Source organism: Coenobita brevimanus, chromosome 6 (genome assembly GCF_032717465.1).
Source record: "Coenobita brevimanus isolate Jiangsu-jjx chromosome 6, ASM3271746v2, whole genome shotgun sequence".
In the NCBI taxonomy this organism is placed as follows: Eukaryota; Metazoa; Arthropoda; class Malacostraca; order Decapoda; family Coenobitidae; genus Coenobita; species Coenobita brevimanus.
In genome coordinates this window covers 65902746-65922275 of record NC_136959.1, presented here as the reverse complement: position 1 = coordinate 65922275, position 19530 = coordinate 65902746, and the positions used below count along the sequence as shown (strand labels likewise).

Here is a 19530-nt window from a genome sequence, read left to right as displayed (position 1 = left end):
GCACACCTAATCTCTTGGAAGGAGATTTTACAAGAGATGTAATATGATCTTTCCAAGACAAGTCCCGAATGAATGAAACCCCAAACAAGTTCAAGGATGATGCAGGATTAAGCTGAATATTATTAAACATTAGTGGGTACTCCCGTGGATGATTTTGTCAGGTTGATAAATGTAAGAACTGAGTCTTTGATGCATTAAAAACAAGATTATTTTTACCCCAGTCAGAGATACGAGCCAAGTCAGACTTTAGGTGTGCCATAGCCTCATCCCTTGTTTGTTGAAGTAACTGCTGAGATGGATGTTGCGGGAACCGAATGGAAAGGTGAAGGGTAGAGTCATCAGCGTACGAGTGGACAGGGTTAGATGTACAGCATAGAAGGTCATTGATGAATAAGAGGAAGAGAGTTGGTGATAGGACAGAGCCCTGAGGAACATCACTGTTGATAGATCTAGGAGAAGAATGATGGCCGTCTACAACAGTGGCTATAGAACAACCAGAGAGGAAGCTGTAAATGAAGGCACAGATAGAAGGATAGAAATCATAAGATGGCAGCGTGAAATTATGGAAATTAAAGATTTATACCAGACTCAATCAAAAGCCTTTGAGATATCAAGTGCAGTGACAAAGCTTTCGCCAAAGTCCCGAGAGGAGGATGACCTGGAGTCTGAAAGGTAAGTGAGAAGATCGCCAGTGGAGTGTCCCTGACGAAACTCATACTGACGATCAGAAAGAAGGTTCACAGTTCCATTTGTAAGGAAATGTTGATATTTTATTATTCATATTACAAAAAGTATAATTTAAAATCTTTTACCATACAGTTTACAAGTACAGTATTTCATTCATTGAGCTTCACTTATACATTGTGGCCCGATCATAGCATTTTAATATGATACTGTGGATCATTTGTGATGACACTAACAGCTCTTGCTTTTTGTTTGCAGGTTTTGAGTACTGGCAAGCTAAACTTCCAGATCCAGTACCAGCTGACCTTCTGCTTGTGGGTCATGACTTTCAACAATGCCATTGCTGAGAAGATGAATAAGTACGCCACCAAAATTTTTAAAACCATTTTTCGTAAAGAAAAATGAATTCAGTATAATTCAAACACATCAGATCCCTCCATTATCTTGTTACACCAGTATTCTTCTGTACCTAGTTATTTTTATTATAAGTCTGGGTCAGTGACATGATGCAGTTCATGTAATTGATAATGTAGTATCTTGATAATTTAGAAAAATAGACCGTAATTTAGTTATATGGTTACCACCCATCATAGTAAATGGGTGGTAACCATATAACTAAATTATGGTGCCAGGTGGTTTAGTGGGTAATTAATGCACTTCAGTCAGATTAAGCCTGTGCAGATTTATATCCAGGGGTGGTTGGGATTTAGTGCTAATGTACCGGTAATTGCACTCAGGGATGAATGAGGCCGGTCACTCTCTTCTTTAATGTCAGGACCAACTTGCCTCGCCCCAAGCTACTGTGTACCTCATGGGGCAACACAGGATTGGACGATGAATGAAATGATGGTAAAGTTATACCATAAAGACCTACCCTGATATCCGGCAATGTTGCGCAACAGTGAGAGTGTTTGGTCAGTGACTGTGTTAGATATTGAAGCAATTTTCCCCATAAGATACTGAAGAAAAACCAGAGATGCATTCCAGGCCCATACCCAAACTCTCGTATACCTTACTCAGTCAGTAGAGACTGACACAGAAGCACCATTGGTAATATTGCTATCCTTATAAACAGCACTATTACTAAAAAATGAGACATCAGACATCACATGCAGAAAGGTAAGGGGATGGGATGTGCAGTTTTAAAATGCCCCAGGACAACCGATAGCCAGGCAGGCAGCTGACAGTGCACCAAGTTGGGTGGGGGGGAGGCAGGGGGATGAGGAGGGGGGGATGACTGGAGAGAGGTAAGCTGGGGTGGGGGAGGGAGACAAGTGGGGGTAGGGGCAGGTGGGAGGATAAGGAAGGAGACAAGTGGGGGGGGGATGGTGTGGGGACTGAGGAAGACAAGTGGGGATGGGGGAGGGTGGGGGAACAGGGAGGGAGACAAGAAGGTTAAACTGCTCTAGTACCCCCCCTTCCTCTCTCTCTCTCTCTCTCTCTCTCACTTCACACACACACACACACACACACACACACATGGGAGACAAGCAAGGGTGGGGGAGGGTGGAGGGAGACAACCAGGGCTGGGGAGGGAGGCATGCCTGGCAGTGCTGAGTGTGGCAGGAGGTGGAGGAGGGACCAGGGGGAGGGGAGAAGAGAGGAGATGGAGGGACAACAGGGAGAGACTCATGCACCACCACATATGTGTTCAGACACACTCATTTCAAACCTGTGGAGGAGTAGAGTGTTCGGATGCGCTCGTTTCAAACCTAGGGAGGGGTAGAGTGTTCAGACTAGTGAATCGACGGTCGTTTGGATTGTGGGAATGTTCCCCCATTTCTTTTGTTTGGTCTAACGTATCATCAGTTAGTGGTGCGCCGGATCTCTGGGTATGCCTGTACACCTCTCCCCCACTATTCGACTGCGATGCATTCCTCAAAAAGTGGTTGAATAACATTGGTCAAAAAATATTCAATAAAGATGAAGAAAACATCAACAGAAGGAAGTTCTTAATCTATTTAATTTTGAACACAATAATGAGGAAAAAACACAGTACAGTCGTGGTCATAATCACCTGTTCTTTGGTACTCCATCCCTCAGGCTGGCTTCTTGATGCGTGGCAAGTCACAGTGGAGTAAGAGGGGGTGAGAGAAGGAGGCCAGATATGGAAGGGAAGTTTGGTGAGGAGATGAGCGATGGTGTGGGGGTGGAGTGAGGGAGGGTAGCGGGAGGATGAAATGGGAAGTGGTGGTCACATTATTTGTCTGTTTTCTTTCATTAAGGGCATGATAAAAAGGGGTTAATATTTGATAGATATTGCTGCATTACACCTTGTATAGCGGCATCAGATAACAAGCTTTAGATAGGTGGTGATATCAAGGAATGGTTCATGAGAGAAATATACAGACTTGACAAATCAAACATTAGTGCAGAGCCAGAGGTTTCCAGCACAACACACTATTGTCTTGTCCACCAATTTGTAAATAGCTGTTTTTTTATCTGAGGAAAATGTCATTCCGAGGTGATGAGAGGGTGTTTGAGTTGTTAGACGGTCATTAAAACCTATGCCGGCATGGAGTCCTAGCAACAAATCATGAGAGATGTCATTATTATGCCCACCCATGTGCACAGACCTCAAATTTATTTACCTTTCATGCACTGTTACTGTATTTTAAATAGCCTTTTTGTATAGAGATGCCTTAAAATAGTTGATATGATGGTGACTGTATAGAGGGAGTGGATACCGAGAGGATGATCATATTTACTGTGAACACAGCCATTTCAAAGGTTGCATATGATATTTAGTTCCAAAAATTAATTACATGTTTGTGGTAGGTGGTGGCGACCATCATCCACTCACTTGATGTAGTGCTGCCTACTTCCTTAGCTTTTATCATTCTTTTTCTGTGCCTGCCCTCCTCTCTTCCTATTTCTCCTATCTTTCCTGTCACTTCTTATTCCTTTTCTTTCCTTTACAGGTGGCTTTACATTGAGTGACAAGCCAAATGGTTTCCTGTAAGCCAAGAAACCATTCACAACGCTGGGTGGTAACCATATAACCAAACCATACGTGCTCCCTACGTGTCAACAAGTGGGTTGGTGGAGGGTTGGTGCCCCTTCCTGTAAAACAACTAACTCAGTGTCAAATGGCCACCCTTTGCGGGTTTATGGTGTCTGGCAATAGATAGATAGATAGAAAGGTAGAAGACATTTCTTAAACATTATGGAAGTCAAAGCCATCCAGATTCCATTCAGCATCCGAAGTCAGAATACATGAATAGGCCTAAACACAAATATCTGGCTCCACACTAATGTTTGATTTGACACGTCAGTATATTTCTCTCACAAACCAGCCCTTGATATCACCACCTATCCAAAGCTTATTATCTGATGCCACTATACAAGGTGTAATGCAGCATTATCTAACAAATATTAACTCCTTTATATCATGCTCTGAATGAAAGAAAACAGACAATGTGACCACCACTTTGCATTTCACTCTCCTTCCCCTACCTACCCTCCCTCCCCTCCCTCCCTCCATCCCTGCATCATTGCTCATCCTTCCACCCACCTTCCCCTCTCTCTCTGCCCTCTCCCTCTCAGCCCCTCTTACTCCACTATGACTTGCCACACATAAAGGAACTAGCCTGAGGCACAGGGTACTGGAAGTTAGGTGATAATTTATGACCACGACTGTACATCGTGTACATCAGAAAACTCTCTCTCTCTCTCTCTCTCTCTCTGTCACACATGCACTCAAGCACACACACACACACACACACACACACACACACACACACACACACACACACACACACACACACACACACACACACACACACACACACACACACACACACACACACACACACACCACAAATTATATACAAAGGTCACACACTTACATAAACACTCACTCAGGTTGGTGAGCACAAGACTGTGCTTGACAGTGGTAGTAGTAGGGGTCTTGGGTGGAGCCATGGTGGTGTTGTAGTAATCCATTTGGACAAATAAAAATGTAGACGAATGAAAAGGCAACCGATCAGTAGGGCAGAGCGTGGGAGTGTCACCGGGCAGCTCAGCCTCTCTGTCTGGCAGCACGTGGTTTAAATTGTCGAAATGGCGGGGATAACCATGACAAACAATGAAAAAGAGTGTAGATTTATAAATGTCAAAACAACGAATTGTCGAATAACAATGGATCAAAAAACAAGGCTTGGTGTACTTGGTTTTATCATTACTGTTCAATAATAGATACTCACTGTTGAGCAGCAGTGCTACAGGAAACACAAACTGCGCATTTAATCTATCTGGTGCACCAACCCTTGAACAAATCTAAGTTTCTCTGTGGTAATACTGTCTGTTGTTAGCCAGCATAAATTACACAGTTCATCAGTCACTTTTTTTTTTTTTTTTTTTTTTTTTTTTTTTTTTTTTAATAAAAAAACAGGACAGAGGAATGAAAAACATTTGAATGAAAAACAGTGATCCATACACCGGTTTACAGGTGTCCTCCATTCATAAAAAATCTGTAACAATTGGACTTGAACAGCCTTAGGTTGAAGCATAAGGGGAAACCATTCAGGGGAATTGAGTTCCAAAGAGATGCAGTTTAGAGAATAAAAGAATTCTGATAGACTGAAATTCTGCAAAATGGCATTGTGACAGTCCAGTCATGAGCGCTACCCAGATGCCCATGTAGCGCGAGGGAAGGCGTGGAGAGGTGGGACAATGGCTGTAAGTTCGTCTGAGCATTTGCCATGAAAGTATCTGTGGAATAATGCAAGGGAGGCAACATGCCTTCTTATTTGTAGGGGAGGTAGCTCATTTGTAATAGCTCGATCATTAGTACTTCTAACAGCTTCATTCTGAAGTTTGTCCAGTTGTTTTAGTGCAACCTCTCTGCATCCACTTCACAAGGGTGAGCAGTATTCCAGCTGAGAGCACACATTACTTGTAAATTATAGCTATAGTAATCGCTCGTCAGTGGAGAAGTTACGGACTCTTTACAATAATCCAAGTTTCTCTGAAGCAGTTGTCGCAGGTGATCTAACATGAATGGTCCAGCTGAGGGCATTGTTAAGTGAAACACTGAGAATTTCAATACTTTTTGGAGATAGGAATAATAGTAGCATCAGAGTTGATATAGGAATCAGGCAATATCTGTCTATTAGTATTTTGTATATACAGGTATTTGTTTTTCATTTTTTTTCTTCTTTTTTTTAATAACAGAACAGAGGAGGGAAAAACAAATGAATAAAAGAACTAATCCATACACCAGATTACTGGTGTCCTCTGTTCATAAAATATCTGTAACAGTTAGACTTGAACAGCTGTAGGTTGAAGTTTTGAGGGAAACAACTGGGGAAGTGAGTTCCAGAGAGATGCAGTTTGGGGAATAAAAGAATTCTGATAGGAAGAAGTTCTGCAATATGGCTGAGTGACATTCCAGTCATGAGCGCTACCAGATGCCCGTGTAGCAGGAGGGAAGGCATGGAGAGTTGACACAATGGATGCAACTTCGTCTGAGCATTTGCTATAAAAATATCTGTAAAATAATACAAGGGAGGCAACATTCCTTCTTACTTGTAGGGGAGGTAGTTTATTAGTAATAGCAGGGTTATTTATAATTCTAACAGCTTTGTTCTGAATTTTGTCTAGTTGTTTTAATGCAACCTCTCCACATCCATTCCATAAGGGTGAGCAGTATTCAAGCTGAGAGCGCACATGACTCTTATAAATTATAGCTGACTGCTTGTCAGTGAAGAAGTTATGGACTCTGTACAACAATCCAAGTTTCTTTGAGGCAGTTTTAGCAAGTTATCTGACATGAGAGGTCCAGCTGAGGGCATTGTTAAGTGAGACACCGAGAATTTCAATACTTTTAGAGATGGGAACATTTGTAGCATTGATGATAATATACGAATCTGGCAATACATGTCTATTAGTAAATTGTATATATTTAGTTTTACTAGCATTAAATGAGACAAGGCTGTTTTTTCCCCATTCACTGAGCGTAGATAAGTCTTGATTCATGGAGATTGCTGTACTTAGTTGTGAGTTAGAGATATTGAACTTTGTGCAGTGGTGTTCAAATGTAAAGGAACTGTGAAGTGTTGAGTCATCTGCATATGAGTGAATGGGATTATGGATGACAGATAAGAGATCATGAATAGGGTTGGAGCCAAGTCTGATCCTTGTGGCACGCTGGCACTAATCCAGTGGAAATTGGAATATACATCATCTACATTTACATCTTTCTGTCACTGAGATATGAGGAAATCAAAGCTATAAAAGATTAAGGCCATAGTAAGGGAGTTTAGATAGCAAGGAATGGTGCCACACTCTATCAGAAGCTTTAGAAATATCAAGGGCTACTGAATGAGTTTCTCCATTTTGGTCAGTTGACTGATGGATGGTATGAGTCAGGAGATAGAGTATATCAACAGTGGATCTTTCGTGTTAAAAACCTTACTGTCTGTCACTAATTAAGTTGTTGGATTCAAAATGTTTAACATTGTGCTTATTAATTACAATCTCAGATACGTTACCAAGAGAAGATGCGATTGCTATTGCTCTGTAAAGCAGAGGGGTCAGAGGAACTTCTTTTCTTTGGAATTGGGTCTGTCATCAGAGGGGTCGGAGGAACTTCCTTTCTACGGAATTGGGTGGCTATTGGCTTCTTTCCAAGAAGTAGGGAATGAAGAAGTGCATATGCATAGTCTGAATAATTTAGCTACAACAAGATCAAGTTCTTGGAAACACTTTCTCAAAACAGTTGGAGGAATTCCATCTGGACCTGGAGCTTTGTTGGTTGGTAAATTGTCTTGGATAGATTTTATGTATTTAGTCAGTATCTTAAGTGGAGCAGTTTCAGGAGAGTTAAGTTCTAGTGTTGGGGCATTCAGGCTGACTTCCTCTAAGATAGAATTTCTTGCAAATGTACTAGCAAGGATGTTTGCTTTACCATGCAGGTCATTTATAGTGTTACCATCTGAAGATCTTAGTGGGGGAATGAGTGATGCCCTTTTCTCTCTTCCTTCCTTCCTCTTCTGTCTTTCTTTCCTTCATTCTTTCCTCTTCCTTCTATCTATGGGTGACACTGAGTGACAAGCCAAATGGTTTCCTGTACACTTGGAAACCATTTACTACGTTGGGTGGTAACCATATAACCAAATTATGGCGCCTTGTGGTTGAGTGGGCAATTAAGGTGCTCCAGTCAGATTGAGCCGGTGCAGGTTTATATCCAAGGGATGGTTAGGGTTTATTGCTCATGTAATGCCATTCAAGGATGAGTGAGGTTGGTCAGCCTCATCTTAAATGTCAGGATCAACTTGCCTAGCAGCACTACATCGAATGAGTGGATGGTGAGTATCCCCACCAACCACTGTCAGCAAAATAATTTCTAAATCCATTCCAGTCTACCCTATCAAAGTGCCATCTGGTCACCCTGACAGGTTCAGAACAGGGAGGTTTGGGGCAACTGACCAATGAGGCTTTGATGGGATTGTGGTTGGGGGATCCAAGTGGCGACAGCACTTCTATTCTGTATTGATCTGGGTTATTTGTCAGGAATAGGTCCAAGAGATAGGCATTATGGTCAGGATTATCTGGTATTCTGGCTGGTTGTTTTACCAATCGTGTGAGATTAAACGATTCTGCAAACAGCTCACATTCTAAACCAGTATTGTCAGTCCTGGCAGAATGCAGTAACCATTGTACATTATAGATGTTAAAATCACCCCAAACAGTAATTTCAGCAGTAAGGGTGAGTTTAAGGTTAGTGAACTGTGTGGATATGGTCAAATACGCTGGGTTCTGAAGAAGCATTGGGGGAGCAATGAACCATACAAATGTACAGTACTGTATTTGGTAATATGTAGATATTTAGTTTATATAATGAATAATCAAAATTACCTGATGTGAAGTGCAAAATAGCATCAGCTGCAAATTCAGATTTGATATGGCAACAGGTGTCACTCTTGTTATGGAAGTTTGTGAAGAGATGATAACTAGGAAAATAAAATGGGGATATGTCAGTAATGGGAGAGTTAAGGGTTTCTGTGAAGAACAGAGCTAGAGTCCATAATAGATTGGAGGAAAAAGTGATTGGAATTCAGATTGGTACTAAGATCACAGATGTTAGTGAAATATAAGGCCAAACTCGAGCTTCTCCGCTGACAAGCATGAACAGTGTTTGCAAAAACTGCTGTCGGCACAGTCATTTCATTGCGATCAGGAGTTAACTGAGATAATTTTTAAACTCTTGCATAGTGAAAGCTTCCCTGCGAGAAGAAAAATTATGTGGCATTATCCAGTGTATGGTACATTAGTCATCATGTGTTGTTGTTGTTGTGCTACTTCATTCTGTCAAGCAGCTGCCCCTGTAGGGCCATCCCATGCAGTGAGCTGATGTTCCCATGCAACTGACAGCATCTCACCACAGCAAGGCATGGGGATTAGTGTGGAGTTTGGTTCCTGGGTATATGCCACATTTGTATCATTCCACCCAATTAACACAGGCACCATAGTGGACTCCACATCACCTCAGTTTTTATTTATATATTTTTTATTTTTTTATTTTTTTAAGCTCATGTTGATAGCCCTATGCTACCTCTCCACTAAAATTTACTTTCTGACAGACTAATCTGTTCTTGTACTGTGGCAGATACAGTGTGATCCCCACCCTGGCAGATATCCTGAGTGAGAGTGTGAAGGAGAAGGTGACAAGGATAGTACTGGCTGTTTTCCGCAACTTGATAGAGAAACCAGATGATCCATCCATCGCACGTGAGAACTGCATACAGATGGTCCAGTGCAAGGTGAGCTTGGGACTGTATTGTATTGTGAGCTTATGAGTCTCCCTAGTAGGTCTGTTCTGCAATTGACACTTTGAAATGTAGGGGTTAGATGTAGCATTAATTAACTCTTTCAGTATTACAGGTCCTTCCTGAGTCGAATAAAATCATCCAGAGGTTGCAACAATAAATTAGAACATAATCACCAAGTTGAAGATGTTAAGAGATTTCCTTTTCCCTCTTTCCTGCGTGGGTTAATACAGTTACAGTCAGCATTGTATCCATAATACAGTTACAGTCAGCATAGTATCCATATGCTGTATTTGTAATGCTGATGCACAGTAGATAAGTGTTGAATTTGTGGATTTAAAAATGGTCTTTTTCTTTTAGGTGCTAAAGCAGTTGGAAATCCTGGCCCAGAGGAAGTTTGAAGATGAGGACATTACAGCAGATATAGAGTTTCTTAATGAGAAGCTTCAGAACTCCATTCAGGACCTTAGGTGAGAGAGAGAGAGAGAGAATTTACAGTATGTATACATTCATGCATACAAATGATTGCATTTGTATGTGTATCTGCATGATTGCTTACATTCACACACATGCTTAGTTATCAACTATGATATCTTTTCACAGATTTTAATCAGCTACAATCTTGAGCCACCATTTATTTGTTTGCATATCACCATTCTAGCATTAAGATATACTTCAGGTGGGTCTGTCCAGCTCATAGTCATAATTTTGGTCCATCCATCCATCACCCAATCCTGTGTCACTTCATGAGGAGCATAGGAGCCCGGAACTAGGCAAGTAGGTCCTGACATTTAAGATGAGAGTGACCAGCCTCACTCATCCTTGAGTGGCATAACGTGAACAATAAACCCCAACCAACCCTTGGATACAAACCTGCACGGGCTCAATCCAATTGGAGCGCCTTAATTACCCACTAAAAAACCACCAGACGCCATAATTTGGTTATATGGTTACCACCCAGTTTAGTAAATGGTTTCCTGGTGTACAGGAAACTTATTATAGATAAAATATTAACACACAGCATGGTACTGGTGATGTTTTTTGTGGACTGGGGGATAAACCAAGTGCCAGAAGCCACTGCTTACTTCCCAGCACTTACTGGAAACTGTTGGGATACAAGAAATTTGAGACATGTAAAGAGGTTTGTAACAAAATGAGAATTTTGGCTTGGACATTGATTCTGTATACAGAAACTCAACAGAAAGATCACAGAGTGACTGTATTTGACTGAATGTTTCCTGTCTAAGAGTGATGAGCATGTGGCCAGTTACCAAACTTGTAGCCACATTTAATATGTGGTAGTAACTAACAGGGTTGATGGCAGCCATCCATCTGTGGTGCTGCCTTCGGTATGGTATACAGTAAAATCATAAGAATATATAAAGAGTAAACTATATACATGCTACAGTACTGTATTGGTATTTGAAACAAAACACCCATGACCTTCTCTTCCCATTATTGCATATTGTATGTTGTTTTAATTTGCACTCACTTGCCCACAGGTAGGAGCAGTAAACCAGATGAACTGGCTGTTCTGTTGTATCCGTCCAACCCTTGGATGGTGGTATTCTTGTCAGTGTAGGAGTCTTTTTAGCATCTGTTTCTTCCCAGTTTATTTTTCATATTGAACTACCTCATTCTTTTGTATGTTAATTATGTCTGTTACTACTAAGGTAGATTATTTAAATACACTATGCAGGATTATTAAAGTGCCATATACGTAAATATAATGGTGAAGAAGAAGAAAGGGAGCCTCCTTAACAGATGAAAATACTGCCCTTAGACTCATTTGTAACATGTAGGTGCATGCACATTGTCACTTATTCATGTGCTTAGATTGTCATTCATTCATTTACTCACATGGTGCCTGCCAATGTTCCCCTTCCAGTTCCTTTGAGGAATACTGCTCAGAAGTGAAGTCAGGCCGGATGGAATGGTCACCAGTGCACAAGAGTGAGAAGTTCTGGCGAGAGAATGCTGGTCGTCTGAATGAGAAAAACTATGAGCTTCTGAAGATCTTGATACACCTGTTAGAAACCAGCAAGGACAATCTGGTGCTGTCAGTTGCCTGCCATGACATTGGAGAGTACACTAGGCACTACTCCCGTGGCAAAAGGTTGGTGCAGTATGTTGGCATGGTTTTACTAGATTTGACTTACTGTGGGAACAGGGGTTGGTTGGGGTTTATTGCTTACATATTGCCATTGAGAGGTGAGCACATGGCCATTCTTGGCTTAGTTCCATTATTGCCATTATTCTGTTGATGCATCTTTCTGTTTTGTTCTTGCCACTTTCAGATGAGGTGCTAGAGAGGGGTGCCTTTACAGAGTGGTCCATCCATCCATCCATCATCCAATCCTACGTTGCCCCATGAGGAGCGTAGGAGCCCGGGGCTAGGCAGTTGGTCCTGACATTTAAGATGAGAGTGACCAGCCTCACTCATCCTTGAGTGGCATTACGTTAGCAATAAACCCCAACCATCCCTTGGATTTAAACCTTCACTGGCTCAATCCGATTGGAGCACAATAATCACCCACTAAACCACCAGGCGCCAAAATTTGGTTATATGGTTACCACCCAGCATAGTAAATAGTTTCCTGGTGTACAGGAAACCATTTGGCTTGTCACTCGATGTAGAGCCACCTGAAGTGGAAAGAAGAATAGTAAAAAGCATCAGGGAGGATGGAAGAAATAGGAGAGGAAGGCTGACACTGAAAAGAATGATAGGGATGAAGGAAGAAGTAGGCAGCACTACATCAAGTGAGTGGATGATGGTTGCCACCACTGTTTTGTTCTTGCCACTTTCAGATGAGGTGCTAGAGAGGGGTGCCTTTACAAAGTGGTACTGATATAATTGGCAGGCTCTGTTGCTTGGTTACATAAACATCCTTAACACCCTCCCTATCCTCTAAAGGAGGGTGTTGCCTGCAGGAGAAGAGCATATTCTGCGTTCATTCTATTGTGTTCGCATCCAGATGATCCTGGGGCTACTACAACACCATCAGACTATTTTATTAATCTTATGTGTGACTTCGTGTAGAATGTGCCATCTATCCTCAGTAGTACTAAAAGTCCCTCCAGAGGTGAATTAAATTGTTTGGTAGTAGGATAGATGAAAAGTTCATTACATCACTGTAGTGAAAGGTTCAAACTGGACTAATTAGCCCAGCCCCATGGCTGTTACACTCCTGATGGGGCATTAAAGGTGTAATGCTGTCAGTGGAATGAGGGGTGTCAGTAGCATGGTCTCTACTTCAAAATTGTTGTGAGTGACTTGATCACGTGAAGCATGTTTTGTGTGAAAGATGTAGGCTATGCTTGTATGGGTGGAATCAATAGGTTTGAAGGCTTGACTTATAAGTGAATGGGTGTTTGTCCTATTTCACTGGACACACTGTTGGTAGTTTTCCCACGTAGTGCTGTACTTCCCTTTTCCTGTTTCTAGATCTTTCCCACCAAGTTACACACATAGCCCTCAGCTTCCTCCCTAGCCCGTGAAAGTAGGATGGTGCACTGTAGAAGGGGAACTTTAGTCTTCAGTTCACTGGGTGCATGTCCTGTTGAGCTTGAGGCTACCACAACAGCAACAATAACAACAAAGCCTCATTGAATTCCATGCAGTCATGACTTAGTATTCAAGGTGTGAAGGTGGCACAGTTCAGTCAGATAAATGCAAACCATCTGTAAGTTGATCACTTGTCCTATAGGGTGCTAGAGCAGCTGGGCGGAAAACAGTGGGTGATGCAGCACCTGACACACCCAGACCCCAATGTGCGGTATGAGGCGCTGCTGGCTGTGCAGAAGCTTATGGTCCATAACTGGTATGTTTCATCCCAGCCATATTTGTGCTTAGAACTTTTCTGTTTTTTAGGAAGAGTGAAAAAACAGAGTTGAATGAGTAGAAAAAATAAAAATATGACTTAAAGCTTAGAATAATAACTTGGTAGGTTAAATGGGAAGAGAACACTAAGAGCAGTCATAGAATAATGGTTTGTCAAGCTAAATTGGAGGAGAAAATTGACAGAGCATAGAGTATAGGTATGCTGTATGGGTAGAGAAAAATGACAGAGCACAGAAAAATAGTTTAGGTGATTAAATAGGAAGAAGGAAGTGACAGAGCATAAAATGGTTTATTAGGTTGAATTAGAAAAGAAAAATACAAGAGGACATATGGTATAGTAATGGTCTGGTAGCTTGAATGAGAAGAGAAGAACTATGAAGAACATAAAGTAATAGTTTGACATACTGAAGACTTAACTGGAGCTGTGTTGCATGACAATGTACTTTACCTCCCAAATATAGTTTTTCGTACTGGAAATAATAGTGAGATTGCAGTATCCATATACAGATTAAAAGGATTTTTCATAGTGTCACAATTCCGTCATTACTGCGTTGCTAATATACTTTATTTTTTTTTCTTACACAGGGAATACTTGGGTAAACAGCTTGAGAAAGATGCCCAAGAGAGCACTCCACGTCAGTGATTACTTGATAACTGCATGTCAAGAAATCTGTTCATAGGCTAGAATACCAGCCTGTGTCTCAGATTCTTTCAAGAAGCTGGCATCTCACCATTTCATCCATGGGAGAATTTCAGTTGTTAAGTAATGAAGTAGCTAATGTTGAATGTCAGTTGGTCTGTTGAGAATAATAATGTCTGGTACTATGAGTGGTTGCAGGTTACTTATTGAGTGCAGCACTGAAGTTTCAGTTTCATATTAGTACTTGATTAATTTTATATTCAGCTGTACATTTGTTTATTTGCTAAATGCAATCCTAATGTACATTTAAACTGTATATAGTAAAGCAGATATGTGGTTAATGTTTTATATATTAGAACAAATGAGTATGTGTTGTTGTTTTCAAAGCAACATTCCAAGTTCTTTTTGATGGTACCATAACTATGAAAAGATTCATGAAAAAAACTGACGGTTGTTGAACCCATTCAGTATGGTGAAAACTTTCATGGACCGTTACTCTGCCGAGGAAAGATTTTTCAAATTGAAGGAGTTATATTTAGCCCTCATTAATGCCGTCTGTATAAGAAACTTTTGCCAGGTTATATGTGGTTGTGTGAAGTAGCAAGAATAGAATGAGTTAAGATATCACTGGATTTAGGGGGCTTTAATAATATTGAAACTGGCTCAAATGGGTAGACATTACCACCCTCCTTTGAAAGGTTCTATTTACTCTTACGTGCAGCTGGACTGTCTTCACGCAGTACATTTGATATTAGGTTTTACAAGATTAACTCCACAAAACTGAAATAAGTAATTGCAGAAATACTGTTGAAAGTGCTCCTTCTTTTGTGCTTTTGCTCCTAGTTTTGTGAACTCTACCACACCCAGCTTTTAGATGGTGGAAAAAGATCAAGATGATGATATACTGTATGAAATGTTAGTAGTTTAAAAAAAAATCTTTCATGGACACTTCTGTTAACTTTACATGAGCAGTCTGTGTTTCATATGTCCATGGAGAGGGGTTATGTGGAAGACAGAAATAAACAGTTTAGTGGCACATTGGTATGACTCACTTTGCTGTCATGTAACAATGAAAGTGCTGTTGATGAAGGAAGAATATTGTATTGTATATTTAAATAGTCTTATTCTGCTTCTACATCATTGTGGTAGTAGTAGTTGTCTTGGGGACTTCCTTGTAGTTATGGTGTATGAATAATAATAATAGCACACAATTGCGTGTTAAGGGTGTCAGACTTTGTATTATGTGTAAATAAATTTGAAAGGTATATGGCTTCCTTTCCATCCATCCATCCATCAGCCAATCCTACATTGCCCCATGAGGAAAGTAGGAGCCCGGGACTAGGCAGTTGGTCCCGACATTTAAGATGATAGTGACCAGCCTCGATCATCCCAGAGTGGCATTACATGAGGAATCAACCCCAACCACCCCTTGGATATAAACCTTCACCGGCTCAATCCGATTGGAGTGCAATAATTACCCACTAAACCACCAGGCGCCAGAATTTGGTTATATAGTTACCATCCAGCGTAGTAAATGGTTTCCTGGTGTACAGGAAACCATTTGGCTTGTCACTTAGTGTAGAGTCACCCACAGGAAGAAGGAAGAGGAAAGAAAGACAGAAGAGGGATTGTAAAGTCACCCATAGGCAGAAGGACAAGGAAAGAAAGACAGAAGAGGATTGAAGGAAAGAAGGATGGAGAAGTGGAAAGGGCAGACACCCGACAGCAGCACTACTTCAAGTGAGCGGATGGTGAGCGCCCCCACCTACCTCCAGGTTTCCTTTCCACCTTTCCATTCCTCCTCTTCTCTCTTCCCTTCAATCTTTCCTCTTCCTTCTGTCTACGGGTAACTCTACACTGAGTGACAAGCCAAATTGTTTCCTGTACACCAAGAAGTAATTTACTACACTGGGTGGTAACCATATAACCAGATTATGGCACCTGGTGGTTTAGTGGGTAATTAAGGCACTCAAATTGGATTTAGTTGGTGCAGGTTTACATCTAAGGGGTGGTTGGAGTTTATTGCTTGCATAATGCTACTCAGGGATGAGTGAGGCTGGTCACTCTTATCTTAAATGTCGGGACCAACTTTTCCTAGCCCCAGGCTCCTACGCTAATCATGGGGCAACACTGGATTTGGTGGTGAATGAAAAATGAATGTGTAGCTTAACATTTTTCACAATTGCATAAAATTTTGCCTGAGGTGGAGCAAGGCCTGAATATGTGTGGCCCATTTCAGAGGGCATTCTGTTGCTCTCCCCTACTTTTTAACTTTTTAATTTCTATTTTCTGATACTATCCATCCCATATATTTTTTACACAGAGAATAAGATTTTGACATGGTATGGCTTGCAACATGGAATGTAAGGGGTGCAAATGATGAGGTGAAATGAGAGAGATTGTCTAGGTGCTTGAGGGTGCAAAAGTGGACATATGTGGAATAGCTGAAACTAAATGGTGAGGTGAGAGTGGGAGTATGGATGGGGTATATGTGCAGAAGTAGATGAGAATGAGATGGCAAAAGTGAGTGTATAAATTATTGTGTGCAAGAGATGGAAGTTGAATATAAGAGAGTATGGATCAGTTGGTTCAAGGATTGTGTAAGATTGAAAGTGGGAATACAAATGTAAGTGACTGTGTGTGTGTATGCTCCAATGCAAGATCGTGCAAGCAGAGTGAAAGGAGTTCTGGGCTAATGTGGAAGTGTGCATGGAAACGTTTGAAAAGAATGAGAGAGTGTTTCTGATTGGAGATACAAATGAAAAGTAGGGAATGTGAAGGTGGATGGAGTAGTTGGTGAGTGGGGTGTGCCTGCAGAAGTGGATGAGAATGGCATTGCTCTAGTGGACATTGTGTGGGGAGGGGGTTGGTGATAGCCAATACCCTCTTTAGGCACAAAATGATCCACAGGTATACGTGGCAAGTGATGAGAAGGGTAGGCTGTGAACTGAATGAATGGAGGACAATGATTGATTATGTGTATGTAGACGAAAGGATGAGAAGGTATTTAATGGATGCAAGAGCATGCAGTGGTTGGGGAAGTGGACTTTTTGGTCACCACATGGTGCTGGTGAAAGACAAGGTTCAAGTCCAATGCAGGAATAGAAGGAGGGAAGGACAGGAGCAAGTATCCCATACACAGAGAGTAGAAAGGTTGCAAGGGGATGGCAGAATATAAGAGAAATGAAGGAGTGATTGGGTAATTTGGAGCAGATGGGTGAGGTGGAAAGTGCATGCAAGATTTTCACAGAGGAAATCTGTGCAGCAAGTTGAGGTGGTGTGTGGGGTGAAATGACAAAAGGAGGTGCAAGGAACAGCATGGTGGAATGAAGAGGTGAGGCAAGATGTGGTGCAAAAGAAAAAAGTATATAATGAGTGGATGGGAGGCAGAGGCATGGAGGAAATTGAGAGACGGAAGTGAGTTATATGTAGAGAGGAAGTGAGAGGTGAAAAGAGTAAGAGTGGATGAGGAATTTGGAAGGAATTTTAGTGTAAACTGGAGGGAATGTAAGAAAATGTTCTGGAATGAGGTAAAGAGAGTTAGGCAGGGCGATAAAGAAGTTAGTTGGAAAGTGAAGGATAAAAATGGTAGATTGATAGTGGAGGAGGGAGAAGAAGTGAACAGTTGGAGAGAGCACTTTAAGAAACTGTTAAACACACAGAATGAAAGTAATGTGAGTATAAGTGATTGGGGAATGGATGGGAGAAGGAGGGTGGTGAGAAGTGAGGAAGAGTTCAGTAGGGAAGAAACAGTGGAAGCAATGATGAAAGTCAAAATGGGGAAAGCCTCAGGAATTGATGAAGTGTGTGGTGAAATGATGAAGCATGGGGTAGTGATAGCACAGTAGTAGAATGGATATAGGCTACAAGATGTGCAGATTGGCCTGGAAGGAAGGTAGAGGCCCAGAGGATTGGAAGTCAGGTGTAATTATTCCCCTGTACAAAGGAAAGGGGGAAACAGAAATGTGTGGTAATCATAGGGACATTTGTCTTCTGGGTGTAATATGAAAAGTATATGGTAGGATACTTATTGGCAATGTTAGGGAAATAACAGGAATTTGTTGGAGAATAACAGGGAGGTTTTAGGAAGGCAAGAGATGGGTTGATCATATACGGTATTCATCCTTAGGTCTTTAATGGAAAAGTTTCTAGAGGAGGGAAAGAAGTTGTATGTGGCCTTCATGGATTTGGAGAAAACATATGACAGTGGACAGACAAGGAATGTGGAAAATATTATGAATATATACAGTAAATGGGAAGTTGTTGAATGCCATGAGGAGTATGTATGAGGGTGCTAAGGCTGCAGTGCGTGTGGATAGTGAGCTGCATGAATATTTCTATCTGAATGTTGGATTGAAAGAAGGATGTGTCACGTCTCCATGGTTGTTCAATCTATGTATGGATGGGGTTACGAAAGAGGTACGAGATAGGGCAGTGGATGTTGGATTGGCCCTAATGAGAGAGGGCAGCATTTGGAAACATCCTGTATTGTTGTTTGCAGATGATACTGTGTTGTTAAGTGAAGACAAAGGGGAACTGCAAGGCTTGATAAATGAGTTTAAAAGAGTGTGTAACAAACGGAATCTAAAGTTGAATGTAAGGAAGAGTAAGGTTATAGTCTTTGAGAGAAAAGAAGTCACTGAATGTACAGTGAGGTTGGATGAATTGGAAAATGTGAGTGCATTTGAGTTTGGGTAGTGTGATGAGTAAGGATGGAGGTTTGGAGGGTGAAGTGCTTGAAAGGGTATAACAAGGAAGAAAGGTTGCTGGTTCTTTGAAAGCAGTGATTAGAAACAGGGAAGTGAGCATGGAAGTAAAAAAAGTCACTGCATGGCAGTATTGGGATACCAACCCTAACATATGGAAGTGAAACTTGGACCTTGTTGGAGGGACACAAGCATTGAGTGAAAGCAGTGGAAATGAGTTATTTGAGAGGAGCATGTGCTGTCACATGGACAGACATCCTGACAAATGAGGAAATGAAGGAGCATTGTGGTGTGGATGTGGATGTGATAGAAAGTGTTAGGAGAAATACATGGAGGTGGTTTGGCCATGTGGTAAATGATGGTTGAGCTGGTAGAATGTCCCAGTTAAAATGACTGCCTTGCCAAGGACTTAGGTTGAATCCCCAAGAGCTGACTGAAAGTGTTTTGATCATGGAAGCTAACTAATGGGAGTTGACTAGTCATCTAGCCTTCAGTCCCCTACATCTGATAGTGGATGATTTGGCCTTGGGTATTCATGGTACCAGTGTAGCTAATACGGGATTGTGAGTAATTTAACTAAAAAGAAAAATGTTAGTACTGTACACTGAAGGTAATGATTGATGATGGATATGCACTGTATACAGTTGCATGGGGGAGGGGAACCAAACATTGATTTATGGTAGTGAAATGCAGAACACACAACAAGAACATGTGTTGTTAAGACAGACAGATAATGAAGAAACAGGGTGATCCATCGAAGTTCAGACCACATGGATAGGAAATTGCTTGAAGAGGGGGATAACTAGATATATGTGAACTGTGTTTTGTAAGCATGGCAGGATTTTAGTGCATTGATTGTAAAAGATAACTGGGAGGTGATAAACTGGA

General features: G+C 41.3%; 1 protein-coding gene across 1 annotated transcript in view; it reads left to right on the top strand.

Moving 5' to 3' along the window:
* Positions 1 to 15193, top strand: part of VhaSFD (V-type proton ATPase subunit VhaSFD) — a 39269-nt gene extending 24076 nt beyond the window's left edge. The window contains exons 6-11 of the mRNA XM_080272747.1: positions 943 to 1043; positions 9296 to 9449; positions 9816 to 9925; positions 11344 to 11571; positions 13163 to 13276; positions 13882 to 15193. Of these exons, the coding sequence (XP_080128873.1) occupies positions 943 to 1043; positions 9296 to 9449; positions 9816 to 9925; positions 11344 to 11571; positions 13163 to 13276; positions 13882 to 13939 (765 nt within the window). The 3' untranslated portion in view covers positions 13940 to 15193. The remainder of the gene's footprint in view (positions 1 to 942; positions 1044 to 9295; positions 9450 to 9815; positions 9926 to 11343; positions 11572 to 13162; positions 13277 to 13881) is intronic.
* Positions 15194 to 19530: the final 4337 nt, after the last annotated feature.